This window comes from Cnephaeus nilssonii (assembly GCF_951640355.1).
Source record: "Cnephaeus nilssonii genome assembly, chromosome: 5".
NCBI classification, from domain to species: domain Eukaryota; kingdom Metazoa; phylum Chordata; class Mammalia; order Chiroptera; family Vespertilionidae; genus Cnephaeus; species Cnephaeus nilssonii.
Window position 1 is genome coordinate 7,980,724 of NC_137076.1, and position 28,000 is coordinate 8,008,723.

General features: G+C 60.0%; 2 protein-coding genes across 5 annotated transcripts; one reads left to right on the forward strand and one right to left on the reverse strand.

Annotated features, from left to right (window-relative positions):
- Positions 1–1,376: 1,376 nt before the first annotated feature.
- Positions 1,377–6,154, reverse strand: SAXO5 (stabilizer of axonemal microtubules 5; the record flags this gene model as incomplete). Its single annotated transcript, XM_079772699.1, has 8 exons — positions 1,377–1,904; positions 2,380–2,465; positions 2,916–3,117; positions 3,449–3,558; positions 3,637–3,749; positions 3,991–4,091; positions 4,171–4,292; positions 5,551–6,154. The coding sequence occupies 8 exons, from the start codon at positions 6,152–6,154 to the stop codon at positions 1,677–1,679; spliced, it is 1,566 nt and encodes a 521-aa protein (XP_079628825.1). The 3' UTR covers positions 1,377–1,676.
- A 12,637-nt stretch (positions 6,155–18,791) lies between these two features.
- On the forward strand, positions 18,792–27,197 carry PEX11G (peroxisomal biogenesis factor 11 gamma; the record flags this gene model as incomplete). Of its 4 annotated transcripts, XM_079773194.1 has the most annotated exons (6): positions 18,792–18,852; positions 19,145–19,280; positions 20,851–21,039; positions 22,325–22,503; positions 24,883–24,945; positions 25,511–27,187. In XM_079773194.1, exons 3-6 carry the CDS (start codon positions 21,001–21,003, stop codon positions 25,743–25,745), a joined length of 516 nt encoding a protein of 171 aa, XP_079629320.1. In that variant the 5' UTR covers positions 18,792–18,852; positions 19,145–19,280; positions 20,851–21,000. The 4 variants fall into 4 exon arrangements, with proteins under 4 accessions (XP_079629320.1, XP_079629319.1, XP_079629318.1 ...); XM_079773191.1 differs by lacking the exons at positions 18,792–18,852; positions 19,145–19,280 and adding an exon at positions 19,333–19,834 and having other exon boundaries at positions 25,511–27,197; XM_079773193.1 differs by lacking the exons at positions 18,792–18,852; positions 19,145–19,280; positions 24,883–24,945; positions 25,511–27,187 and adding exons at positions 19,315–19,834; positions 23,460–24,853.
- Between the last annotated feature and the right edge of the window lie 803 nt (positions 27,198–28,000).

The window sequence follows — 28,000 nt, forward strand, 5'->3', positions numbered from 1 at the left end:
TCCGACCAACTGAGCCACCCAGCCAGGGCAGGGGGGCCTGGGTCTTTTGGAGATCTGACTACAGAGTCAGGGAGTCATATTCATTATATCTATGATAATAAAAGGGTAATATGCTAATTAGACCGGTCGTCCTCTGGACATCATTCCAGACGTCCTTCCTGACGAAGCCGGGGCCGGAGGGAAGCCAGCCTGGGTCCCGGGTGCCTGCGGGCGGCCGGAGGAGGGAAGCCTGGGTCCCAGGTGCTGGTGGGAAGCCGGTGCCAGCAGCCAGGGGAAGGAAGGCCTACTCTTGCAAGAATTTTCATGCATCGGGCCTCTAGTATATATATAATTGATTTCAGAGAGGAAGGAAGAGGGAGAGAGATAAAAAACATCAATGATGAAAGACGACCATTGATTGGCTGCCTCCTGCACGCCCCCCACAAGCAGGGCATGTGCCCTTTACCGGAATCAAACCCGGGACCTTTCAGTCCTCAGGCCAATGCTCTAGCCCAGTGGTTCTCAACCTTTTTAATGTCGCAACCCTTTAATACAGTTCCTCATGTTGTGGTGACCCCCAATCATAAAATTATTTTCGTTGCTACTTCATAACAGATATTTACATTATGATTCATTAACAGTAGCAAAATTACAGGTATGAAGTAGCAACAAAAATAATTTTATGGTTGGGGGTCACCACAACATGAGGAACTGTATTAAAGGGTCGCGGCATTAGGAAGGTAGAGAACCACTGCTCTAGCCACTGAGCCAAACCAGCTAGGGCCATATTCATTCTTTGATTGTCAACAATCTACAGAGGCAAGTCCCAGGTATGGCCACCAAGACCCATCTTATCCCAGATTGAACCACCCAGCTTCTTAGTGTCCTGCCAGACCCCAGACCTTCCAGGTAGGTGCTGTCCAAGGTTCTGGTCCTTTCCATACTTGCTAAACAGGTTACCCATAGGCTTCAGGGGCCCCAACCCATCCTCCTCTTTCCCACCCGTTTCATCTTGCTGCTGGCTGGACACCTACACCTTGAACCTCATCATGTCCTGATGGATTTTGTGAGTTCTGACTCGTCACCCAACCAGTCAGTGCACCAGTAATCTTCCAGCCTCTGCCCACAATGGAGGAAACTGCAGGACCAGTATCATGTCGACCCCTTCATACCCGCTCTGAGCCCTACCCAGTCTTTGATCAACTGAAATCTCCTCACACCTTCTTCTCACCTGCTCACCTTTATCTTCAGAAGATAAGCTCTCTCCCTCCTTTACCCCAGCCACACATTTCTCATTTATAACATTCACTGAGAGAGTTATTTACCTCCATTTTACAGATGAACAAACTGAGGCTAGAGGGGTTAAATTACTTGCCCAATGCTACAATCCAGGGCAGGGAGAAGTCAGGATTTGGACTTTGTCCATCAGCCACAGAAGCCTGCATTCTCAATGTCTTGCCACGCTGCCTCTGTTCAACACTAACTCCATCCTCTCCATGTCATTCATAAATGGTCATGGCACCTGAACATTTCATACCGAGTCTGTCCACAAATTGGGGCAAGGCCTCCCTGCCCAGAGTGGGGCAACCTCCAGAGTCTTCTGAGGGAGTCATTCTTTCCTGAACCGCCCCATTCATCCAAGCATCCTCTTCCATGTCTGATTGATGGAGAGGGATTGGGTGTTGCCAGGGTGGAGTTTATTGCTGGCTAGGGCATGGGTAGGTAGGGACCTGGGGGGCCTGAGGGTCACCCTTCCCACCCCAGCAGGCCCCCAGGTCAGAGGAGCCCAGTGGCAGGTGGCTTTCCTGGAAGTTGCGCGATGTCAGCATGGCTGGGCCCTGGTACTTGAAGGCATACTGGTCCTTGTGTTGGGTTAAGAAGAAGCGCTGTCTACCCAGCGGGGGCTCCACGTGGCTGTACTTGCACTGTGGAATCAGGGTGGCAGCCTGGCAGGGCAGCCTGGAGGGTGGCGGGCCCCCCTGGGCCACCCTGTGGCTCACCACCCTGGGAGGATCAAAACTTGGTCATGGGCTCCGGGGAGGTGGGCAAAAGGGACCCCAGTTTGGGCTGACCCAGGAGCTGAATGAGAAACTGGGGGAGTAGCTGGAACAACCTCAAGGGCTGGTGTGACTCCAGGCAACCCTGAGATAACCCTCAGCTCATGGTCTCACTGGGGGCTGGACACACAGAGAGGTTTCTGAGCTGACCCCGGCATGACCCTGGGGATGAGCTTGGAATGACCTTGAGGCTGGGGTGACATAAAGATCACCCTGAGTTTGGGGTGACCCTGAGTGGACCTGAGACTAATTCTGAGTCTGAGGTACATTATAAGCATCCTGAGATAACTCTACACTGATTTGGGGGGCTCCCTGGTAAGGGAGGTACCCCTCCCCCCCTCACCCGCTGTAGCATCTCCTGGGTCACGGAGGCCGGAGCTGTTCTGTGTGGTTTCAGCATCTTCTGGTTCGTGGTTAATAAATCTGGTTCTGGAGATTTGAGTGTGGGTGGCTCAGCTGAGGGGCTGAGGGAGGAGAGTCAGACGGCAGAGGGCAGGGACATAGGAGATCAGGAATGGGTAGGGGTTCAGGGTGCAGCTGGGCCAGTGCTGACGTTGCATTAGGAGGCGGGAAGGAGGGGGGCTGAGAAGGCCAGGGCAGCGGACGTGTAGATGTATGTTGGGGGTGAGGCCAGGCAGGGTTGGCTAGTGGGTCGGGAACCCAGCCAGAGCCTGACTGGGGAGAGGGTGGTGCAATGGTGGAGGTGGAGGTGGAGGTGGAGGTGGGGGATGGGTGGTCATGACTACGAGGGGGCGGGTTGTCTAGGGCCAGAGTTGGGATCTTGGTCGATGGGGTGGGATGTAGCCTTCCTGGAAGTAGAACCAGAATGGGGCCAGAGCTGTGGCAGGGGGTGGGCCTTCAGGGTGGGTTTTCACTCACTGCCCAAGCCCTCCGGCAGGTTGCTCGGCAGCAAGTGCAGGTTGGGTGCTTTCTCGGGCCGTTTTGTGCCGGCGGGGTAATAGTCCGTGCCCATGGTGGTCTGGAAGAACTGTCCCAGCAACTTGGACTCCCCTAGGATCACGTGATCCTGCAGCTTCTCATGAGGTATGTGGCGGCCGTTTGGCTTGGTCACCGGTGGCGGCTGTAGGACCCCATGACACTAGGAAGCTCCCATGTCCGGGATGTCCCCAGGCCCGGTCGGAGGGAAGAGTTGAATGACCTTGGGCAGCTCACACCCTCTCTGGACGCCCGCTTGATGGCATTCAGAGCTGGTCTTCTCTCATTTTACAGACAGGGTCCCTGAGGCTGGGGGTGGTTAAGGGGCTCACCCTAGATCACGCAAATAGATTCAGGAAAGCACTGCACATGTGTCAAGCTTACTCCTACCTCAGGGCCTTTGCACATGCCATTTGCTCTACCTGGGAAGCTCTTTTCCCCCATGAGCCCTGCCTCCTCCCCCACTTCCCACTGACCTGGCCATAGAAGAAGTTCATGGAGGTGGTGAGGCTGCCTGGACCAGGGCGCCAGTTCCCTTCCAGGATGTGTGACTCCGGAGTCTGGTCACTGTGATGAACAAAAGGCTCTGCCAGGGGCAGGGTGGGGCTCAGCAGCTCTAGGAGGCTGCCCTGGAGCCAGGGGCAGGCCAGCCCTCAGCGCTCACCTGGCTCCCGGGCATAGAAGTGCTCAGCACTGGTGGTCCTGTCATGGAAGAGGCCGTCTCCAGGACCAGAGCTCGCAGAGTGGATGCAGGCTGAGGCCTGGGCCTTGTCATACCTGCATATAAAGTGGAGGGGGTTGGCGGGTGGGGGGAGGCATCCATCTGACCTGGGCCCTGGAAACTCCCAGGAAAAGGGATGGGGACAGGGATGGGGGCAGGGCTCCTAGTGGGCAAGCATGTGGTGCTAATGGTGGGAGATCTGGCACCAGTGGGCCCGGTCTGCATGCAGTAGACCTCAGAGGCACAGTGTTGGCCCCACCGCCTTTGGTGGCCCAGTGGGTCATGGCCCCTCTGTACCTGTCTGGGGGCAGATCCTTGGGCCTGTAGGCTTGTTTCTGCTCGGAAGACATGTGCCCATAGCCAATCTTGACGTCTCCCAGTGCCACACTGGAGGAGTCCTGTGAGTGGACGGGGGTGGAAGGCAAGGCCCCCGGCCCGCCCACTGCCCTCCCCAGCCGCACAGCAGACTTAATTTACCCTCTTACACATCAAGGCAGGTGGGCCCCTCGGGGCCTGGAACTGACTCTGGTAGGAGGTCCTGTGGTCACATCTCCTGTGGTCCCCTCTCCCGTGATCCCACCTGAGGGGGGAGGGGCCCCCTGAGGGTGGCAAGATGACAGGGAGAGAATGGGGTTAGGTCCCTGCAGCCTCAGGCCCACTGTGGCAGTAGGCAGTCCACTAACTAGCTTAGCCTGAGGGCTGCTTGGCAAACACCCAAAATAACAATAACAATAACAATAACAATAACAACTACCAAGTACCGAGCCAGATATCTAGGTTAAGTGCTTTGCACCTCATTTGGGTGTGTGTGGGGGGGGGGGGGGGGGAGGGGTGTGCGTGGCGCTGGCATTAGCCCCTCCTTCACTTTACAGCCTCTCTGAGGCTAATCACAGGATTTCAGCCCTGGCCCCTGTGTCTCCGTGGGCTGGGCATCGCACCAAACGGCTGCAGGTTCATTCCGGGCCAGGGCACTGTGCACGTGCTGGGCCTCAGGCTCCATCCCTGGTGGTGGTGGTGGTGGTGTGGGGTGGGCGGGGGAGGCGGGGGGGTGGTGCAGGAAGCTGCCGAATGATGTTTGGCTCTCACATCAATGTTTCTCTTTCTCCCTCTCCCTTTCTCTTTCTAAAAAAATCAATAAAAATCTTAAACAAAAAAGAAGAAGAAAAAGGAAAAAAAAAATCACAGAAATTCAGAACCAGAACTGAGTCAGATCCAGGTCTGACAATCCCTGGACCCAGCTTGAAGGGACTCTGACTAGCCATCTCCACCAGCCGTTCCCCTAGAGACTAAGAATTGGAAAACCGCGAATGACAGCTGCTCTTTGGGGAGCGCTCACTCTATGCCAGCCCCCCCCCCCCCCCCACTCTGGGCTCTGTTTGCTTCACCAGCTGCCGCGAAGGGGGCTCTGCCGATGCACCCCTTGTTAAGGCTGTGAGAGGTCAAAGGCTCAGTTGCTCAAGAACTGAGTTAGCAGCGCTGGGGTGGGCGAGGGTCGCTTAGCAGAGGTGTCTGACCCCCAGCCCAGCATTCAGTGCTTCTGCCCCAGCACGGCCTCGGATAGGATCCAGGAGACATGCCCATTCCATGGGTGCAAAAATTGAGGGTCCAGCGGTTTTCAACCTCGCACTATTGGCCTCTGAGGCTGGATAATTAGTGTGGGTGGCTGTCCTGTGCATGGTAGGGTGTTTAGCAGCACCCCGGCCTCTCTTCACTCCAGGAGCATCCCCTCCCCAGTTGTGACAACCAAACTGATCTCCAGACATTGCCAAACGTCCCCTGGGGGCGGGTGCAGCGTCCCGCCCGCTTGGAGAGCCTCTGGGTTGCGCAAATAGCGCAGGGCGTCGGGGGTGCGCTCACCGAGGTGGCGGCAGGACGCGCGGGGCTGCGGGCACGCGTCGTGGGGCGGGAAGAGCGCCTGGTGAGTGGTCGGCGGAATGCCCAGCTTGGCTCTGTCGCCAGGCGGCACCGAGTCGCGGTGGAAGATGAGGCGCGCGCCGCGGGTGTCCAGCTGCAGCGCCCGATGGCGGGGCCGGACGTCCTCAAGGCCTCGCCCTTGGCTGCGGCGCGCGGGGAGCTGCGGCCAGCGGAAGTCGGCGCGCGTGGTGGAGAGGAGGGCGCTCCCGCGCGGGTCGGCGTGCAGGTGCAGGTGGCTGGCCTGCATGGCGAGCGTGCGCGCCTGCTCCAGCTCCCGGGACTGCGTGGGCTGCGGCACGAACGCCGCGTGCGCCTCGGACACGCGCTCCTCGCTGGCCCAGCGCGCGTCCTGCTGGAAGAGGGTGGCCCTGGGCGGCGGCCGGCTGGGCGGCTCGGGGGCCGCCTCGGCGTAGGGCGGGAAGTCCCGGTGCGCCGTGGAGAGCGTGCAGCTCGCCTGCAGCCGCGCGTCTGACCCCAGAGTGAAGTGCGAGGCCTTGAAGAGGTCCGGCCCCGCCATCGGGCGCTGCAGCTGGGCCCCCGCGGCCATCGCCGGGCGCCGCTGCACCTGTGAGGAGGTGGGGACGCGGACTGAGCAGGGTGCCCGCAGGACATGCTGTCGTTCACTGTGTGTGCCGGGCACTGGGCCCAGGGAAAACAAAATTCGACAAATCAGTTATTTGACAGTTACTTCTGCCAGGACCGGACGTAGGCTCTTGGAAAGGGGTGCATCAGTTAACAAAACAGACCAAGCCCTGGCTGGTGTGGCTCAGTGGATAGAGCATCGGCCTGCAGACTGAAGGGCCCCAGGTTCCATTCCTGTCAAGGGCACATGCCTGGGTTGTGGGCTCCATCCCCAGTAGGGGGCGTGCAGGAGGCAGCCGATCAATGAATCGCTTTCCTCATTGATGTTTCTCTCTCTCTCTCCCTCTCCCTTCCTCTCTGAAATAAAAAATATATATAAATATAAACAGGCCAAGAGCTCTGCTCCTGTGGAGTTGATAATGGGGCAGGGAGGTGACAGACCATAACATCACATAACAATATTGTAATATAATAATGCATTGTGAGCTTATTACACATCACAATTATAATACATAGTAGTAATTGTAAATAAATTATTATTATGTAATAATATAATAACATGCATTGCAATGTAAATGGAAGGTGACCAGTGCTGTGGGAACTCAAGTCACACAGGGTGGAAGGATGGGGGTTCAGGGGGAAGGATGGGGTTCAGGGTGGGAGGATGGGGGTTTAGGGTGGAAGGATGTGGGTTCAGGGTAGGAAGGATGGGGTTCAGGGTGGGAGGATGGGGTTCAGGGTGGGAGGATGGGGGTTTAGGGTGGAAGGATGTGGGTTCAGGGTAGGAAGGATGGGGTTCAGGGTGGGAGGATGGGGGTTTAGGGTGGAAGGATGTGGGTTCATGGTAGGAAGGATGGGGTTCAGGGGGGAGGATAGGGTTCAGGGTGGGAGGATGGGGTTCAGGGTGGGAGGATGGGGTTCAGGGTGGAAGGATGGGGGTTCAGGAAGGATGGGGGTTCAGGGTGGAAGGATGGGATTCAGGTGGGAAGGATGGGGTTCACGGGGGAAGGATGGGGTTCAGGGTGGGAGGATGGGGGTTCAGGAAGGATGGGGGTTCAGGGTGGAAGGATGGGATTCAGGTGGGAAGGATGGGGTTCACGGGGGAAGGATGGGGTTCAGGGTGGGAGGATGGGGTTCAGGGGGGAGAATGGGGTTCAGGGGGGAGGATGGGGTTCAGGGTGGGAGGATGGGATTCAGGTGGGAAGGATGGGATTCAGGTGGGAAGGATGTGGTTCAGGGTGGGAGGATGGGGTTCAGGGTGGGAGGATGGGGTTCACGGGGGAAGGATGGGGTTCAGGGTGGGAGGATGGGGTTCAGGGTGGGAGGATGGGGTTCAGGGTGGAAGGATGGGATTCAGGTGGGAAGGATGGGGTTCAGGGGGGAGGATGGGGTTCAGGGTGGGAGGATGGGGTTCAGGGTGGGAGGATGGGGTTCAGGGTGGAAAGATGGGGGTTCAGGAAGGATGGGGGTTCAGGGTGGAAGGATGGGATTCAGGTGGGAAGGATGGGGTTCACGGGGGAAGGATGGGGTTCAGGGTGGGAGGATGGGGGTTCAGGAAGGATGGGGGTTCAGGGTGGAAGGATGGGATTCAGGTGGGAAGGATGGGGTTCAGGGGGGAGGATGGGGTTCAGGGTGGGAGGATGGGGTTCAGGGTGGGAGGATGGGGTTCAGGGTGGAAAGATGGGGGTTTAGGAAGGATGGGGGTTCAGGGTGGAAGGATGGGATTCAGGTGGGAAGGATGGGGTTCACGGGGGAAGGATGGGGTTCAGGGTGGGAGGATGGGGGTTCAGGAAGGATGGGGGTTCAGGGTGGAAGGATGGGATTCAGGTGGGAAGGATGGGGTTCACGGGGGAAGGATGGGGTTCAGGGGGGAGAATGGGGTTCAGGGTGGGAGGATGGGGTTCAGGGGGGAGGATGGGGTTCAGGGTGGGAGGATGGGGTTCGGGGTGGGAGGATGGGATTCAGGTGGGAAGGATGGGGTTCAGGGGGGAAGGATGTGGGTTCAGCGGGGGAGGCTGCGGACTTAAAAAGGAAAGCATCCCTGAGGTGACAGGTGAGCAAAGGCCTGAAGGAGGTGGGAGGGCCCCCTGGGCGCCTGGCGGGCAGCTTTGCTGGCAGGTGAACAGCAGGTGGGCAGGCCCAGGGAGCAGTCCTACCGTGTGCCTGAGAGGGCGCCCTCTCCCTCGCCTCAGTCCGTGTCAGGCCTGGTTCGCCCCTCCACGTCTGGGAGCCCCTCTGTCTCGGCCATACCCTCCCTGGGGCCCTGCCTCTGCAGTTGTCCTGGGTCCTGACTATGCCCTGGGCCCCTTCCTGGCCGCGGACGGTCAGGGTTCGCCTGCCTCGCACCCAGTTCTCTGACCTTCAGCTCCAGGCTCCCGGGACCCTGTTTCGTCGACTAGGACTTTCTTGCCTTCCTCGGAGCAGACGTGTCTCTCCCGCCGCCCTCCCTCCCTGCTCCGCGGAGACCAGGCCCCGGGTGCCAGCAGCGCTCCGCTCCGCTCACCGCCGGCGGGAAGCCCTCCCAGACCACGTCAGCCCGGGCTTCCCATGTTGGCCTCTCGGGAAAACATGCCTCAGGGCCCTCACCCAACCACGGGTTTTAGTGTCTACGCTGCGAGGTTTTGTTTTTGTTTTGATCAGTTTGCCACCTAAATAGGTGAGCGTTAAGAAGGTGTCAGATGGTTTATGGAAGAATCTGACAATTAAAATTATTAGCGGAGTCACCTTGCAATGAGTAGCTGGGCTCCTGTGAGGGATGAGGGATGAGGGATGAAGAAGGTGGGGTACCTACCTCGAGGGGTGGCATGGGAGCTGACGAGCCTTAGAAAATGCACGTGGCACGGCTGACCCTCGACTCCCTCTGTCCCCAGCCTCCCAGAGGACCCTCACATGCTCCTTCCAACGCTGCATTCAGGGGCGTCCCAGCCCCTCCCATTGTGACTCAGAGGGCCTGCCCGCTGTCACAATGGTCCCCCAGCAACGGGGGCGGCGAGGAGGAACGTTGGGAGCCAGACCCGGGGACCCTGACTCCTGGGCCGCAGGGAGCCAGACCCGGGGACCCTGCCTCCTGGGCCGCAGGGAGCCAGACCCGGGGACCCTGCCTCCTGGGCCTCAGGGAGCCAGACCCGGGGACCCTGCCTCCTGGGCCGCAGGGAGCCAGACCCGGGGACCCTGCCTCCTGGGCCTCAGGGAGCCAGACCCGGGGACCCTGCCTCCTGGGCCTCAGGGAGCCAGACCCGGGGACCCTGCCTCCTGGGCCTCAGGGAGCCAGACCCGGGGACCCTGCCTCCTGGGCCGCAGGGAGCCAGACCCGGGGACCCTGCCTCCTGGGCCTCAGGGAGCCTGCCGAGCCGGGAGACTTGATCCGGGAAGTCTGTTTTGTCCCTGGAAGATGGAGCTGGGGATGGTAACCACTCGGGAAAGCGGCAGTGAGGATTCACACAGAGGCTGCGGGGTCTCCTTACCATTGTCTGAGTTTTCCTCTTCATCTGCCTCCTAAGTGTCCGGCACAAGCTGGGAAATCTCTGCGCCGTTCCCCGCTTACTGTCCCTCCAGGGCTCGCGGGCTCCCAGGCACCCTTAAGGCGCCAGGGCCACCCCGCCCGCCCACGACCATGAGGAGCACAGCTGTGGTTGGACAAATCCGGGCTTATTTCTCATGGCAGCTGGGAAGAGCACACGCCGAGGGGAGCTGCGCCTCTCAGGAGGGGGGAAAGGGACTTACCAGACTTGGACTTGTCTCAGGGGCTTCTGGGAGGTTTAAGAAGCGGGGCTTTAGCCTGGCCGGGTTGGCTCAGTGGATAGAGCGTTGGCCTGCAGACTAAAGAGTCCTGGGTTTGATTCTGGCCAAGGGCACGCACCTAGATGGCACGTTTGGTCTCCAGTCCCAGTCAGGACACAAGTGGGAGGCAGCCAATCGATGTGTCTCACATCGATGTTTCTCTCTCTCTGTCTCTTCCCCCTCCCTTTCACTCTCTCTAAAAATCAGTGGAGCCTGCCTGCGTGGCTCAGTGGTTGAGAGTTGACCTATGAACCAAGAGGTCACAGTTTGAAGGTTGCCGGCTCGATCCCCTGTCGGGGACGTGCAGGAGGCAGACGATCAATGATTCTCACCACTGATGTTTCTGTCTCCCTCTCCCTTCCTCTCTGAAATCAATAAAAATAAAAATGGGGGAAAGAAAGAAAGAACCTAGAAGGTTTAGAAAATTAAGAGCTTTGATAAAAAATATCTTTTATTTTAATTTTATTTTTTAAATAATTCTTTATTGTTGAAAGTATTACATCTGTCCCCTTTTTTTCCCCATTGACTCCCTCCAGCCAGCCCCGCCTCCCTCACCCCAGACCCTCAGCGCCCCATGGTCTGTGTCCATGGGCCACCCACATATGCATACACAGTCCTTGGTTGATTATCTCTCACCCACCCACCCTTCCCTGCCTTCCGTCCAAGAGATAAAAAATATTTTTTAAAAAAATCAGTGAAAACTCCTCGGGTGAGGATTAACAAGAAGAAAACAGAAAAGCCAAAGGAGAAGTGGGCTCTGCACCGCAGGCTTTCACTGGTTGGAGGTCTGACGTTCTGTTTTTAGAGGATCTGACCAATAAAAAGAACGTACACGACAGGGAAGAGGGGATGTGCGATTAGTGGGGTTTTTATTTATTTTTAAAATTGGTTTCAGAGAGGAAGGGAGAGGGAGAGAGAGATAGAAACATCAATGTTGAGAGAGAATAATGGATTGGCTGCCTCCTGCACGCCCCAGCACGCAACCCGGGCATGTGCCCTGACCGGGAATCGAACCGTAACCTCCTGGTTCATAGGTTTGACCCTCAACCCCTGAGCCACACGGGCCGGGTGGGAGTTAGTGTGTAAGGGGGACAGAGCTTTAATTTGGGATGACAGCAAAGCTCTGGCGGTGAATGGTGGAGATGATCGCACGACAGTGTGAATGCTCTTAATGCCACTGAACTGGACGCTTACAGATGATTAAAATGGCAATTGCACATTGTATGCATATTTTACCACAATAACGAATCTGTGAAAGGAAAAAAGACAGACATGAAATAAAGATATAAATGTAGTAAACCCATCTGAGTTCATGATACCCCTGATCACCTGCTGAATGGGTTCTTTTTTTGAGATATAATTGACATGCAACATTATGAGAGTTTAAGGTTTACAACCTATTGATCCGAATCACTTACATTGCATTATGATTGCCATTGTAGCTAACTATGTCACATAGCTATGATTTCTTCTAGTTTGGGAACAAGGTCTGGTCTCTGAACAAGTCTCATGTTCAGGATACAGTTTTGCTGTCGTAACTCTGCGGGAAGGTAGGGCCCCCGGTGCTGCAGGAAGCGAGGGAGAAGGAACTATTATTGAGGACCTTGATTTTTACCCAGCAGTCCGAGGAGTGAAGCAGGCCTCAAGCTGGGATCGGTCAAGGAGCGGCAGCGGCGCAGGCTGGCCCGGAGCAGCGTCTGGCCGCTGTTGCTCTTGGGCAATGCTCACGTTTCGCTGTCAGACGCGACTGTGAAGGGCCTTACTTCGTGTCCTTCCACCCCGGTCGCTGCGTGGCCCTGTCTGATGATGGCACGGTGAAAGCACTGGCGTCTGGCAGGAGCCGGAGAACGCCAGGGCCTTGCTGTGACTGCCAGGCCAGCTCTCAGCAACGCCAAGGTCAGCGGGGAACAGCAGGCCAGCTCCTCTCTCTCTCTCTCTCTCTCTTTTTTTAATATATTTTATTGATTTTTTTTTACAGAGAGGAAGGGAGAGGGATAGAGAGCTAGAAACATCGATGAGAGAGAAACATCAATCAGCTGCCTCCTGCACACCCCGGCTGGGGATGTGCCCGCAACCAAGGTACATGCCCTTGACTGGAATCGAACCTGGGACCTTTCAGTCCGCAGGCCGACGCTCTATCCACTGAGCCAAACCGGTTTCGTCTCAGCTCCTATCTCTTTCTCAAAGGTCAAGCTCAGCCCTAGCCAGATGGTGGGGGACGCTGGGAGGGCTGGGCAGGGTCTGTGAAGTTCACGGCTGTGCCCTTGCCTGAGGGGGCTGTTACAAGGTGGCAGCGGACAGCATAGGTTCAAGAGAAGGGACCCGTTGCTCAGGCAGGCTCTGCAGCCCGAGGCCCTCTTCCTCTGCAGGCCCAGAGCTTGGCTTAGATTTCCTTCTGGGAAGGAACAGTGTCTCCAGTTGGGGGCTGGGGGGCACACCAATCCCTGCACCCTAGTCTTAAGCAAGGAGGGCTGTGATTGGGTGTGGGGATTAAAGAATCTCTCGGGGTGTTGTGGGAAGGCAGGCCCGGGGGCAGCAGGGGCTTGGGGTCCAGGTGAGAGATGGGGGTTCCTTATGGAGGGGGCTGTGGGTTGGGAAGAATCGGGTGGGTTCAAGGGATATTTTGGTGACTGTTGGGACATGGATGGGGCGTGTGTGGAGGGAAAGAGGACGCGTGGCGTCCAGGTCCCCTGTGGCTGGGTGGCTGTGGGGCATCCCTGGGGTGGGGACGTGGGAGAACGAGATGTGGGGATGACGCTGTGGTCAGGGTGGGACTTGCTGGGTGTGAGGGGCTTGTAGGGTGCACAGGGACACGTCCAGGTGGGAGATGGAGACTGGTCAAAATTGGGGGAGGGGAGAGGCAGGGAAGAGGGGGCTAGGCAAGTCGTGGGAGTGGACAGGCCTCCCAGGACAGTGTGGGTACAAGAGCAAAGGGAGTTTGGACAGGCAGCTGAGCCCTGGAGGCAGACACTTCCTGAGAGCTGGTTTTGTGCCAGGCTGTGGGGATACAGCTGCGACCAAGACAGATAAAAACCCCTGCCCTGGTGTAGTTTGCATTCCGCTGAGGCGAGATAAGTAAGTAGACAACTAGCTAATGCAACAAAATATACAGTTGCACTTGATAGTGTTACAAGCTAAGGAGAAAAATCTGATGCAGGAGACGTGGGTGGGAAGGGCGGCCGTGTGACCGGGAGGTCCCAGGAGAAGATGATGTCTGAGTAAACCTGAGGAGGAGGCGAGGGAGGGGGCCAAGCGGGTGTCTGGAGGGCGAGCATTCCACGCAGAGGGAACGGCCAATGTAAAGGTCCTGAGGCAGGATGAGCTGCAGCTTCAAGGAATAGGAACGAGGCAGTGGTTGGAAAGGAGTGGGCGAGGCAGAACGAGTAATAGGAGTTGAAATCAAGAGGAAATATTTTGCAAAAGGCAGTCAGTCAATATCATTCGTCATTAGGAAAAGACAAAACAAAATTACAGTGAAATACCACTTCACATCCAGTAGAATGACCATAATAATAACTCTGAAAAAGCAAAACAAAAGTGTTGGCAAGAATGTGGAGAATTTTGTGCATCCTTGGTGGGAATGTAAAATGGTACAGCTACTGTGGAAAACAGTGTTTTACCTTCTCCTCAAAACGTCAACCACAGCCCTAGCTCCGTGGTCGGCAAACTGCGGCTCTTTGGCCCCTTGAGGGTGGCTCTTCCACAAAATACCACGGCCTGGGCGAGTCTATTTTGAAGAAGTGGCGTTAGAAGAAGTTTAAGTTTAAAAAATTTGGCTCTCGAATGGCTCTGACGATAGGAAAAAAGATGGCGGCGGAGGTGAACGGCTGATCTGTTGCCTCGCATGGCAGTTCCGAAAAAAAAACTAAAAGATGGACTGGCAAGCGCGGCGACTCCTGCTCGCGTCTCCCCAGACCGGGCGGAGGCTACTCTCAGCCAGCACCGCAGCCGGGGCCATGGGCTCGTGGGCGCCGCGGCAACTGCTGTGGCGGCGACCGCGGACTCGGCGCAGCGGCTCTCGGTGAAGGAAGAGACCATCTTTCTGCGAGACGGGCCCACCCGCGTCACCGACCCGACCGAGCTCCCCACTGAGATCCTCGGGGCCCCGGAGACCGCCAACACCGACTTGGAGGATTCTTAGGACTTCCTGTCTTACACTCGGGTCCTCTGGCCATTTTGGGAGAGGAGAACCGGGAGGGCAGCAGAGTCGAGCAAGGGAATTTCGCGCACAACAATTACAAGGTTAAACAAAGGAACTTTGCGCGCACAGAGCGTCTGCCACCCAGAACCACAGGAGAGCAGGCTGAATGGTGGATTTACAGCTAAGAGAGAAGAGGAAAGAGCAAACTCTGGAGGAGCTGAGGTGCGGAGGCGCGTGGGTCGGGGGAAGGGACTTGTGGCTTTTGTTCCAACCCTAGGGGAGATTAGCGCCCCAGACGCCTGCGGGGAGAGGCGCGACTCTCGGCCTTCGGATCGGAGAGTGGGAGTGACTTCCTTGCGGAGGCGCGCCCAGCAATCAGTGTTTGCTGCATTGGAGTGCGGAGCGAGGGGGCTTGGAAGCGTGGAGGGCAGAAGGAGCGGACTTGCAGCCAGAGCGGTTCGCCTCGCCATGGTCTGGTGGCGCCCTGAGGCCCCGCCCCGCCCTGAGACTCGCCCCGCCCTGGGACCCGCCCAGCTCATTTTGCAGCTCCGCCCCGCACGTCTTACAGGCACACCTGGGCTCCAAGCAACGGCTTTTGCATATGGGTGGCCTGCCCTGTGGCAGCTTGACCAGATAAACTGCGGTTCTAGTCGGACTGCTCTAGGGACGCTCAGACAGGAGGAGGAAACTGCAGTTTTTGCCATAAGTCCTGCTGAGTGGTCTCAGGTAGTAGCTGACCTACACACCATTGGAGACCCAGAAACGAGGGCATCTAGTGGTCGGTATGAGATGACACCAGATTTCAACCACTCATATAAAGGACACATTCTAGAGGCAGACTCAGTGAGCGCCAAAGCCTTGCTGCACCAAGCCCCGGCCCATAAATCTGTCTCCTACACAGCAACTCTTCCTTTATAGTCACAGAGGATCCGCACAGCCAATCGGCCTGGAGGACAATTCCTCCCAGCGACACCAACAACAATCAAGACTTAACTATACAAAGGAAGACCAAGATGGAGGCATAGGGCGGAAGCCTGATTGCTGCCTACCACAACAATTTTGAGTCTACGACGGGAGAGCGGAGCAGACACCATCCAGAACCACCGGAGGGCTGACTGAGCAGACGCTCTACAACTAGAATAAAAGAGAGGGGTACTCGGGATGATGCTGATGCCGGCGACCCAAAGATCACACTTTAAGAACTACGGCTCAGACGACACAGTGGCGGCCTGGAACGTGCTCGGCGCAGTTCCCCCAGCGGTCTCCGGCTGAGGGGAAGGCCCCACTCGCTGCCGAGCACGGACAGACAAGCCCCTGGGAGTCATGGGGTGGGAGACTCCGCGCTTGCTGACCTCCGAGTCCTTCAAGAATCTCAACGCCACGGAAGCGGCCAGGTGCGCACGCTCGGTGACTGGCCACCGCTGCAGACCCAAGGGCTGACGCAGCAACACCGGACCAGCCCGCTGCCGCGCACCGGGCACACCGGAGCTACGCCGAGCCCGCCGCCCAACGAGTTCTGCGGCGGCTGCCCTGGAGCTCTGAGAAAATGGCCGAAGGAATTACTGAGATGGAATTGACCAACAGGAAATGGGATCAAGAAGACGAAACCCCGCTGGGTCCTGGATCCGGGTGAAGCCGCGTGTCCCTGGGTCTGGGTGAGGCTGGGAACTGGGTCAGGGTGAGGCTGGGCCCCAGGTCCGGGTGAGGCCACGTGCCCCTGGGTCCGGGCGAGGCCATGCGCCCCTGGGTCCGGGTGAGGCTAAATCCTGGGTCTGGGCGAGACCGTGCGCCCCTGGGTCCGGGTGAGGCTGAATCCTGGGTCTGGGCGAGGCCGTGCGCCCCTGGGTCCGGGTGAGGCTGAATCCTGGGTCTGGGCGAGGCCGTGCGCCCCTGGAGCCGGGTGAGCCCTGGGCCCCGGGTCCGGGCGAGGCCGCGCGCCCCTGGAGCCGGGTGAGCCCTGGGCCCCGGGTCCGGGCGAGGCCGCGGGCCCCTGGAGCCGGGTGAGCCCTGGGCCCCGGGTCCGGGCGAGGCCGCGGGCCCCTGGAGCCGGGTGAGCCCTGGGCCCCGGGTCCGGGCGAGGCCGCGGGCCCCTGGAGCCGGGTGAGCCCTGGGCCCCGGGTCCGGGCGAGGACGCGGGCCCCTGGAGCCGGGTGAGCCCTGGGCCCCGGGTCCGGGCGAGGCCGCGGGCCCCTGGAGCCGGGTGAGCCCTGGGCCCCGGGTCCGGGCGAGGCCGCGGGCCCCTGGAGCCGGGTGAGCCCTGGGCCCCGGGTCCGGGCGAGGCCGCGGGCCCCTGGAGCCGGGTGAGCCCTGGGCCCCGGGTCCGGGCGAGGCCGCGGGCCCCTGGATCCGGGTGAGCCCTGGGCCCCGGGACCGGGCGAGGCCGCGGGCCCCTGGGTCCGGGCGAGGCCATGCGCCCCTGGGTCCGGGTGAGGCTGAATCCTGGGTCTGGGCGAGACCGTGCGCCCCTGGGTCCGGGTGAGGCTGAATCCTGGGTCCGGGCGAGGCCGTGCGCCCCTGGAGCCAGGTGAGCCCTGGGCCCCGGGTCCGGGCGAGGCCGCGGGCCCCTGGAGCCGGGTGAGCCCTGGGCCCCGGGTCCGGGCGAGGCCGCGGGCCCCTGGAGCCGGGTGAGCCCTGGGCCCCGGGTCCGGGCGAGGCCGCGGGCCCCTGGAGCCGGGTGAGCCCTGGGCCCCGGGTCCGGGCGAGGCCGCGGGCCCCTGGAGCCGGGTGAGCCCTGGGCCCCGGGTCCGGGCGAGGCCGCGGGCCCCTGGAGCCGGGTGAGCCCTGGGCCCCGGGTCCGGGCGAGGCCGCGGGCCCCTGGAGCCGGGTGAGCCCTGGGCCCCGGGTCCGGGCGTGGCCGCGGGCCCCTGGAGCCGGGTGAGCCCTGGGCCCCGGGTCCGGGCGAGGCCGCGGGCCCCTGGAGCCGGGTGAGCCCTGGGCCCCGGGTCCGGGCGTGGCCGCGGGCCCCTGGAGCCGGGTGAGCCCTGGGCCCCGGGTCCGGGCGAGGCCGCGGGCCCCTGGAGCCGGGTGAGCCCTGGGCCCCGGGTCCGGGCGAGGCCGCGGGCCCCTGGAGCCGGGTGAGCCCTGGGCCCCGGGTCCGGGCGAGGCCGCGGGCCCCTGGAGCCGGGTGAGCCCTGGGCCCCGGGTCCGGGCGAGGCCGCGGGCCCCTGGAGCCGGGTGAGCCCTGGGCCCCGGGACCGGGCGAGGCCGCGGGCCCCTGGATCCGGGTGAGCCTGGCCCCGGGTCCAGGTGAGGCCGTGGGCCCCTGGATCCGGGTGAAGCAGTGCCCCTGGGTCCAGCCGAGACCAAACCAGAGGGAGTCGGACCTGCATTACCACCATTTGTCCACCATCCAGAGCTGAGGGGTCAGTGCCGACATGTACTCATAGGGAACCGGTGGACATTGATATTGGGTCTCAAAAGAACTGTTGGTCCAGAAAGAAACTCACTACAGACTGATTCATTTGCCTGTCAGCATAACTATTATTGCTCGTCGCACATTCAATTCTTATAAGTATATCTATAGTGACACATGATTTCGCCCATCTAGGGGAAATGATGAACAACATAGACTGATGAACAAGAACAGAACCAGAAACAAGGAGGCATCGATCGGACTATCGGGCCTCAGAGGGAGGATAGGGGAGGGTGGGGGGAGGGGGGAGAGATCAACCAAAGGTCTTGTGTGCATGCATATGAGCCTAACCAATGCTTAAGTTCAACAGAGGGTTGGGGCATCCAAGGGGAGGGGTGTGGGATGGGAATGGGGGGATGAGGACAAATATGTGACACCTTAATCAATAAAGAAATTAAAAAAAAAAAAAAAAAAAAAAAAAAAATAAAAAATTTGGCTCTCAAAAGAAATTTCAATCGTTGTACCGTTGATATTTGGCTCTGTTGACTAATGAGTTTGCCGACCACTGCCCTATCTGGTTTGGCTCAATGGATGGAGCAAGCCTGTGGACTGAAGGGTCCCGGGTTTGATTCCGGTCAACCGCCCATGCCCAGATTGTGGGCTCAATCCCCAGTGGGGGGTGTGCAGGAGGCAGCCAATCAATGATTCCCTCTTATCATTGATGTTTCTCTCCCCTCTCCCTTTCTTTCTGAGATCAATAAAAATATATTAAAGAAAAAGTCAACCGTAGAGTTTCCATATGATCTAGCAATTCCACTCTTAGGTCTCTACCCAACGATACCGAAAGCAGGGACTTGAACAAGTACATGCACACACGTCCACATCATTCTTCACAACAGCCAAAAGGGGAAACAGCCTCCATGTCCATCAGCCAATCAACAGATAACAAAATGTGGCCCATCCGTATGATGGAATATTATTGGAAAGGAATGAAGTACGGCTATAAACCCCAGTGTGGATGAACCTCAAAAATACTATGCTGAAGGAAAGAAGGCAGACACAAATGGTCACATACTGTGATTCCATTTATATGAAATGCCCCGGACGGGGACTCCAGAGACAGAAAACAGATGCTGGTCGCCAGGTGGGGGAGGGGGAGTGAGGGACTGCTTGAGTGACACCATGTCCTTTCAGGGTGATGAAAATGTTTCCATATTAGAAAGGAGTGCTGTTTATGCAGCCCGTGAATGTGCTAAATGCCTTTGAATTGTACTTTTAAAAAAAAATATATATATATATTTTTTTTTTTTACAGAGAGGAAGGGAGAGGGACAGAGAGCCAGAAACATCGATGAGAGAGAAACATCAACCAGCTGCCTCCTGCAACCAAGGTACGTGCCCTTGACCAGAATCGAACCTGGGACCCCTCAGTCCGCAGACCCTGGGACCCCTCAGTCCGCAGACCGACGCTCTATCCACAGAGCCAAACCGGTTTCGGCTGAATTATACTTTTTAAAAGGGAGACTTTCATTACAATAAAAAAAAGTAAACAGGCGTGTTAACTTTTTGAAAACAAAAAGAAAGGTGTTTGACTTGCTGATGAGACAGTGCATGCATATTGCACAAAATCCAAAAGCTACGAAGTGGCACAAAGTGAAGTTGACCATCATCTCCTCTTCCCAGCCGCCAGTCTCCTCGGAGCGACTCGGGTTACCGATTCTGGTCTGCTCTCTGGACCGAACCTGCGCTCTCTAACTTCGGCAGAAAATGCAGAAAGGGTGACACAGAGAAGGAAAGCGCCTTGAATCCGAGCTAGCCGGTTTGGTGATTTTGCTGGAAATAGTTGCTCCCTGTGGCAGTGGCGGTGGTTACAGGGCGCGGGGGCAGGGAAAGAGGAGCCGCGTGGGGCGTCACGTGCGCGGCGCGGGCAGAGGGCGCAGGGCGCACGGCCCCGCAGCAAACTCGGTTAGTGTTTGCAGCAAAGGGCCGGGTCAGGGCGCTGGTCGGTGTGGTTCAGTGGTTAGAGCGGTGGCCCCCGGACCAAAGGATCGCGGGTTTGATTCCTGGTCAAGGGCACTCCCTGGGTTGCAGGTTCACCCCCGCCCCTGGAGGCAGCCAATCCCTGTCTGCTCTCTCTGTTTCTCTGTCTGTCTGTCTGTCTCCCTCCCTCCCTCCCACTCTCTCTAAACAGGAGGTGAAAGGTGAGGACTGAAGGGAGAGAAAGGGCCCGTTCCGGGACAAAGGGCTGCGGCCGCGCCTGCGCAGAAGGTCCCGGGCCGGGGCGGGGCCCCGCGAGGTGACGGCGGGGTTGCCATGGCGGCGCTGAGCGGCCTGGCGTCGGCGCTGGAGTCGTACCGCGGCCGCGACCGCCTGGTGAGGCCGGGACGGAGCGCCGCCGAGGCCCCGGGACTGGGCCAACCTCGGACCCGGGGCGCGGGGGCCGGGGCCGGGCCGCCTGGGATCCCCGGTGCCCGCGGGGCTCAGCCCGGCCGAGCGGCGACCTTTGGGCGGCTCGGGCCCCGGCAGCCCTTTGGGGCGGCGCCCGCCGAACCCTGGCGCTCGGGCTGGGGCTGCCCCCGCCCCCCCCGCCCCCTCCCCCAGGCCGCCGACGAGGCAGCGGCTCGGCCGGGCCCCGAGGACCTCGGGCCGCGCGGTGAGGCTGTGCCGGTCCCCGTGTGCACGCCCCGCCCCGCTCGGCCCGCAGTGGCCGGGGGTCTGGGGAATCCCGGGGCGTTAGGTTTGGATGTGGGCGCTGACCACATCCCCTCTGGTTGGCAGTGAGGTGATGCCCTCCAAGCCCCAGTCCCTCTCCGCGACCCCACCGCCTCCAGGCCCGTAGGCTCCGCCCGGGGCTGGGCGTGCAGGGCTAGCTCCACCCCTGCTGTTCTGCACGGGGCGGGGGGGGGGGGGGGGGGGAAGAGTGGGGGGAGGGAGGGATGACCAGGGCTTACAGGGTGCAAGCCAACAGAGAAGGGTGGCGAAGCTGACCCAGGCCACGGTGCCCAAACCCTTCCTACTGAAATAATGTATGTCCGCGGGGCTGGGGCTGCGTCCCGGCCCGGTTCCCAGCCCAGCCGCGGGTGCATTTCTGTGCATTTCTGCCTAGTCCTTCGCCGGCGGGGAAAGGGAGGCCCCGGAGGTGGGAAACGGGGTTCCCTTTCTTGTCCCCATCCCATCTGTCTCCAGGGCCAGCACTTGGTTAGAGCCGCCGCAGAGCCTTCTGGACCACGATGTCCTGGTTTCCCTCTGTCCTGCACGTTCCTTCTCACACGTTCAGCTTTTACCAAAACCTTGTGGTTGGCCTCTCCTGCCGGCTCACCCGCAGGCCCAGGGCCCGTGCCCCGCTCAGCCCAGGAGCAGAGCGTGCTGACCGCTCTGCTTCCCCGCAGATCCGGACCCTGGGGTACTGCTGCCAGCTGGTGGGCGGGGTCCTGGTGGAGCGAGGTCCGGCCCTGGCGGACGTGGGGGCGCGCCTGCTGGCGGTGTCCTCCCAGCTCAGCGGCTGTAGGACCACCCTGCGCCTCTTCGATGACGTGGCCATGTTTCTGTACACCAAGCAGTATGGCCTGGGGGCAGAGGTAAGGGTGCAGCCCGCAGCGGCTTGTCTAAAGGCAACTGTGTGGCAGTTTATTTTTTTCAATTTTACTTTCTTTTTTTTAGATAAGATGTTCTCATTTGAACTAAATTTAAAAAGTAGCTAATACAGTCACACACTCCTCAAAACTATGTAATTTAGAAGTCTCTCTTCCCTGACGCCCCCAGTCCCGTTTTCCTCCTCAGAGGGAGCCACTGTTGTCAGCTTCTTGTCTTTCCTTCCTGAGATCTGTACCCTGACAGGCAAATACACAGGTTTTTTGTTTTGTTTATTTGTTAATCCTCATCCGAGGATATTTTTTTCCATTGAGTTTTAGAGAGAGTGGGAGGGAGGGAGAGAGACAGAAAGAGAGAAACACCGATATGAGAGAGACACATCGATTGGTTGCCTCCCGCACACGCCCAGCCAGGGCTGGGGATCGAACCTGCAACCGAAGTACATGCCCTTGGACTGGAAGCGAACCCGGGACCCTTCAGTCTGAGGGCCGATGCTCTGTCCACTGAGCCAGACCAGCTAGGGTGGCAATACACAATTTGACATGAATAGTTGGGTGCCGCTGACACTCGGCCACTTGCTTTTTCACTTCGCAGTTCAACGTGGAGGGCATTCCCTGTCGGGCCCAAAGCGTCCCTCCCTTTTTATGGCCGCGCATGCGTAACCAGCCCCTTGCTGATGGGCATGCAGCTTCTTTATATTCAGCTGGGTTAGCAGTACTGCGTTATCCACACGAGTGCCAGCTCTGCGCTCACCAGGGAGTGAACCTGTCCCCCCCCAGGGCCCCAGGAATGCCCCCCTAGGGTACCTGCAGCCTCAACTGGCCTGCCTGGCTGGGTGCAGGGGGTGAGGTTTAGAGCTCAGGGTTGGAGGGCAGGGGTACAGTGCAGCACAGTGGCCTGAGGCCCGTCCCTCTATGAGCTGCGGCAGGTGGCAGCTCACCCCGACCACCTGTTTGCCTGTTTGCCAGGATGGTGACTACCCTCTGGTCTGGGAGAGGGACCCGTCCTGCAGCCTGGTGTTACCACCCCACCCAGCTCTGCCCCACCAGCTTCTCTGTAGGCCTGCCTGCCTGCTTCCCTCAGGGTCCTGTGCAGGGGTTGGGCCTGGAGACCCCTGGCCAGGACCTGGGGCCTGTGGCAGGGCAGGAAGGCTCCGAGGCGGGGAGGGAGGGGGGTCCCAAGTCATGGCCTTTTTATGGCATGGCCTGGGCTCCCCAATATGGGCAGTGGGTAGGTCGACCCCAGGCCCAGCTCCCTCTCCTGGTCCTGCAGGAGGAGGACATCTTGGTCCGCTGTGTGTCTGTCCTGGGCAACCTGGCCGACCAGCTGTACTACCCCTGTGAGCACATCGCCTGGGCTGCTGATGCGAGGATCCTGCACGTGGACTCGGCCCGGTGGTGGGCGCTGAGCACGGCCTTCTGGGGCCTCTCGCTGCTCCTGGGCATTGCCAGGTAGGCACTGCGCTGCCCCCGCAGGCTGGAGGGAGGGAGCGCTCACTTCGCTGGTGCCGCTGGCAGACAGGCCGGGCGGTGTGGTCTTTGCCGCCCTGCTATTCCTGTTGCTGCCACCTCACTGTGGGCACCCAGCACAGCACAGACGAGGCTCTGAACGCACACGCTGATTGTCTTAGAGTCCTGGAGGTCAGAAGCCCCACGTGGCCTCCCTGGGCTCACCTCGGGGGTGGGCAGGGCTGGGGCCCTCTGCAGGCTCCCGGGGAGGATGCTCCCCACCTTTTCCAGCTTCTAGAATTCCTTCCTGCGTTCCCGAGCTCCGGCCCTTCCTGTCTTTGAAGCGCATCACTCCAGCCTCTGCTTCTGTTGTCTCCTCCCTGACTCCGACCCTCCTGCCTCCCTCTGCTGAGGCCCCTGGTGATGGCATCGGGCCACCTGGACTCTCCCCCAACTCAAGACCCTCACTCCGTCCCATGGCAGCGTTCTTTCTGCCGCACAAGGGAACACACTCATGGGTCCTGGGGATGAGGGCGTGGGCATCCTTGGGGGCCATGATGGTGCCCAGTGGACCCAGGGAGAATAACGTGTGGCCTGGAGAGAAGCAGCCAGCGTGGCTGCCTTTACCTGGGTCCCCGAGTCCTGCTCGCATTGTCATCAGCAAACGGCCCCGGATAAAATAGCTTCCCAAAACCGTAAGGTTTCTAGAACTTTAAAGTAACGGTTTCTTCCCAAACTTTTTCTTCTCTGCACATTTGCTGGGTGGGTTTGTTCAGTCCCTTGCCCCAGAAAACACAGGGGGTGAAGGGCCTCCCGTGGCAGAATTTCATACAACAGTCTCTTGGATCCCCGAAGGGAAGCAGCCGACCCCTGACCTTGAGGGTTTGGGGGAGGTGGGCAGTGTCCCTCGCCCTGGGCAAGGCCCTGACATTCAGTAGCCCTTGTTCTCCCCGTTACAGATGCTCTAGTTACACGTTCATCTCAGACAGTCTGGAAAGCGAACGAACCCAAAGTGGAAGATTCCAATCACCCACAGACCAGAGGGGACCCAGAGATCCCGCTGCTTATACTCTGATGCCTCTTCTGTCCTTTGACCTTACACTCTGCGGACACATTTTCCTTCCTCTGATCTTGTTACACGGATGGGGCTTTGTCTTGATATGAGCTCTCCTCACGTTCACGGTCACTGTGTCTGTGACCTTCCCGTGGGCTTGGGGACCCCGACAGGGGCCTGGGCTGGGCTCTGGATACTCCCGAAGCTACAGCTCCCCGGGGGCCTGTGACCTCTGGCGCTGGGATCTATCATTCCTGTTTTAGGGGCAGCCTCGATTCCATTCATTTTTAAAAATAGACTATAGTTTAGGGCGGTTTTAGGTTCACAGCAAAATTGAGCTGAAAATGGAGTTCCCATTTCCCGCCTGCCCCCACACGGCCTCCCAGCCAACATGGCGTGCGAGAGGGCCCTTTGTTACAGTCGATGAACCTGCACGGACATGGCATTCCCCCCCCCCCCCCCCCCCCCCAGTCCGGGGTCTACATTAGGTGTCGCTCTGCTGCACATTCCAGGGGTTTGGTGAGATGTAACCTGACACCCATCACAGTATCACACACAGAGGTTTCCCATCCTGACAGTCCCGTGCTCTGCCTGATGCCACTCATGTTTGGAGCAGGTTGTTTCCCAGGATTTTTCTGTGTTTGGTGTTAGCAAGGGTGTGGAGTGGGGGAGTGTGTGTGCTCGTCACAACCAGTGTCCTTAAGACCCCAGAATGCTGGAGAGGCACCTGGAAGGTTGGGGTGAGATGCCTGGGGCCAGGGGCCCAGAGGTTCTGATTGCACTGGTCCAGGGACCCGGCGCCGAGGCCTTGGTTTTGCCTTAGTTCCCCAGGTGGCTTTGATGCAGACCCACTTACCTCACCGCAGGTGTGGCCCCGTGTCCCACACTCTGGATGGGCAGACGCTCCAGTTACATGGGTGCTGGGCGTCTGGGCCCTTCCACAGTGGCTGGGAGGTGTGACCAGGGCCTGGACCTCCCAATCGTGACGTCTGGCTGGGCCAGCCCTCCAACGGGCAGGACTCAGCCGGCCACCCCCAGCCCAGGGTGCAGGGCCAGGCGGGCAGTCCGGTGGGCGCTCTGTGGGGCCTGAGAGTCCTGGGGGAGCACCGGGGCTGCCCGCCTGCTGGCCGCCTCCTCAGCCTGCAGAGGCCGGCCCTCAGCCCAGAAAGTTGTCAGGTCACCTCCGCAGGCTGGGCGGAGCCCCTGACCGCAGAGCTCGGCCCCGTTACGGTGACCCTCCCCCAGGCCAGCACTGGGGATGGAACCCCTGCACCCACCCTGCTTCTCCGGCCCTCTGGCAGGGTCCCTCATCCTCTCTGGTGTTGCAGGTCCCTGTGGGTGGTCCTGAAGCTGAGGCAGCAGCTGAGGAGCCCTTCGGCCACCGTCACCAGGTATTTCCTGGGCAGAAAGGCCAGCCTCCCTCCCACAGGGCCCGGGGGTGCTCTGAGTTGCCAGCATTATCAGCCCTGTCCCTGCACAAGGCCCGTGGGGGGTGGGGGGGGCGGTGCCTGGGTCACCGGGCATCACCACAGCCTCCAGGTGATGGCAGCACTCTTACTTGTGGGGACAGTGAGGCTTGCTTGAGGCCCCATAGGCAGGACACAGCAGAGCCAGGGCTCCGGGCCGAGTCCTCACGCTGTGCACCGCAGAGCGCAGGACAGGAGAGGGTCGGCCTCCTGAGGACCAGGGGCAGCGTCACTTTCTCCTGGAAAGCGCTGTGCCTGGCGTGGGCCTGGAACCTGCCCCGCCTCCCTGACTGATTCCAGGGGTCAGCAGGGCAGATTGGATTTGGGACTTTCCACACAGATCTGTGCCCTGGTCACGTGGGCTCCCTCTGGGGGTGACAGGGACTCCTCCTTGCTCACAAACAGGGTCTGTGGTCACGCCCCTCCCTGCCCGTCCGGGCCAGCATGGGCACCCCTGGGCCGCCCTGAACGACTCCTCTTTGACCCACAGCCAGCGGTCCCGGAGCACGCGGGGGGCCGTGGAGGCCCGGATCCAGTCGGAGCTCCTGACTCTCCTGAGCAACCTGGCCGACCTGGCCAACGCCGTGCACTGGCTGCCCCCCGGCTTCCTGTGGGCAGGCCGCTTCCCGCCGTGGCTGGTGGGCCTCCTGGGCACCATCTCCTCCCTCCTCAGTGTGTTCCAGGCAGCCCGGGCCAGTGGCGGGGCTGGCAAGGCGGCCTCCTGACGGCCCGGAGGCGCACGGACACGCCGGAACCCTGCTGAAGGGCCTCCTGGCAGGCGCTGGTCTCTGAGCAAATCAAGGCCCGGTGCGGGGAGTTGCAACCAAGAGAACACAGGGAGTGACCTGGGCACGAGCTCGGCGAGGCAGGGTGTGGGTGGCTGAGGTCCCCCGGGTGCTGGGGGTCTGGGCCCTTCCCGCTGGGAGGAGGGGTCTCCCAGGGCCAGAGCAGAGGACCCGGGACTCCCATGCAGACGAAAAGCCCGCAGCGGCCTAAGCAGAGCCTCACTCCGTCCTGGCATCCGGTGTCCAGACAGGCAGGCGGCCAGGACGGTACGCGCCCAACGGCCTTAGGAAAGCTGGAATGAGAATCAATTAAAACTGTGGTGCTGGTGCGAGGCCCAGGGTGTCCTGTTTCCTAAACTCACCAGCTCCGTGCCCCTCCCGTCCGCAGGCCCGCTCACTGCACGCCCCCTCCCTGCGCCTTATTTTAGGGAGGGCATGCGGGTGCCACCCCCGGATGTGGTGGCCCATATGCCTGGTGGCTCCTCAGGGGGCAGAGCTGCAGTGGGAAGCCACACTCCCATGTCCCTTCTGGAACGTCTTTGGCCGGGGCCCTGTCTGGTGAAGGCTGCTGGGGCCGCCGGCTGTGCTGTCTCCTGCCAGGCCGTGCCCACATCGCTTCCTTTGCCCCGGTCACTGTGAGGTGCTTGTGGTCGAAGCAGCTGACACTCAGCCACAGCTCGGACCAGGGCCATCATCCCTCAGGCCGGCCCGCGCACCTCGTAGGTTCCTCGCGGGGCCGGCTCCGTCTCCCACCTCACGGAGACGTGGCAGGACCGGTGCGTTTGTTTTCGGTCTGACATTTGAGGCCGGAAGTGCATGTGTGCGCGTGGCATTGGCAGATGATGCCCAGCACGTGCCTGCCGGGCCATCTCGATGTGTCCTTGGACCCTCCACCTTAGTCCCAGCGGGAAAAAGGGAATCCGGCTCTGCCTTACGTCCCCAAAGGACTCAGTAAGACCTGTGCTTGCTGTCTCTGAAGCCGCAAATGATTTCAGCCAGATTGCTCTTTTACAGGGAAGATAGTGCTGGGAACAGCTGGGATGGAGGGCTGCTTGGGTAACATGGGGCGCAGAAGAAACCCCACCCTACACCTGGCTCAGTCTCCCCCTCCCCATTGCAAAGCCGAGCAGCTGGCACGTTCCAGCACCAAGGAAGCAGCGAGACTAGGTGGGGTGAGAGCAGCACCGCCTGCCCGTCTGGAGCCTCGGGGAATGCCTGTAAGTGCTGCACGAGTGGGCGAGCCACGAGGACACCGGGCTGTGTGCCACGTCAGGTTCCGGGGCTCTGGCTGCTGGTCAGCCTGGGGGCCACCGCTGGCCCGGCTCAGGCACACTGCTGGGCAGCTGAGATAACCCTGCCTGCAGAGTGGCCACACCCCGCCCACGGCTAGTTCCTTGGTGGGGGGTAAGGCCTCACTGGTCCTAGGAGCATGTCTGTGGCAAATGGCTCAGGGAGCAGGGGGCCACCACCCCAGGGCCACAGGGCCAGGCTAGCCAGGGCGGGAGGGCGTGGTGGCATTCCCCAAAAGCTGACCTTGATTGGGGGGTTCACTCTGGGCCTTGTGCCTCTACCTTTGTCCAAACAGGATCGTGTGGGGACTTCTCAGAGGAACAGAGTCTCCTGACAGCTCCGCTCACCACAGGCGTGGGGTGCAGGCAGCTGGTCAAGTTGGTCCTGAGGCCGCCTCCCTGCATTCTGCGCCCCAGCTACAGGGCAGGAGTGGGGACAGCAGCTGAGGGGGCTCCTTGGGTTCTCAGGCTCCTGCAAGGCCCTGGGTCTGGTGTCCAGGCCTCCCTAAAAGTCCTCCTGCAGCACCTGGCGTGCGGGCCCCGCTGGTGAGGTGAGCCTGGGGGAGCCCCACCAACAGACGACCCTGCAGCACAGGGAAGGACGGCCACTCCGCCAGCTCGTCTTCAGACACCTTTATTGCTAGAACCAGGCTTGAGCTCTAAGGCAGTTCTGAAACATCCGCACGAGGACATGCCGCGATCGTAGCATCACTGGGTGGACCGAGATCAAGTCAAAGTTACTGAAGATGTACACAGACCCCACAGGAGTAACTGCTCAGCCGCCAACTTTACAAATGACACCGGGCCCTACCCAGGAGCGACCGCAGGCTACTGGCCAGAGAGTGTGCCGAAGACCTGCCCCGCTGCACGCATGACCGGAGACCCCTCAGCCGAAGCGGCCATTCC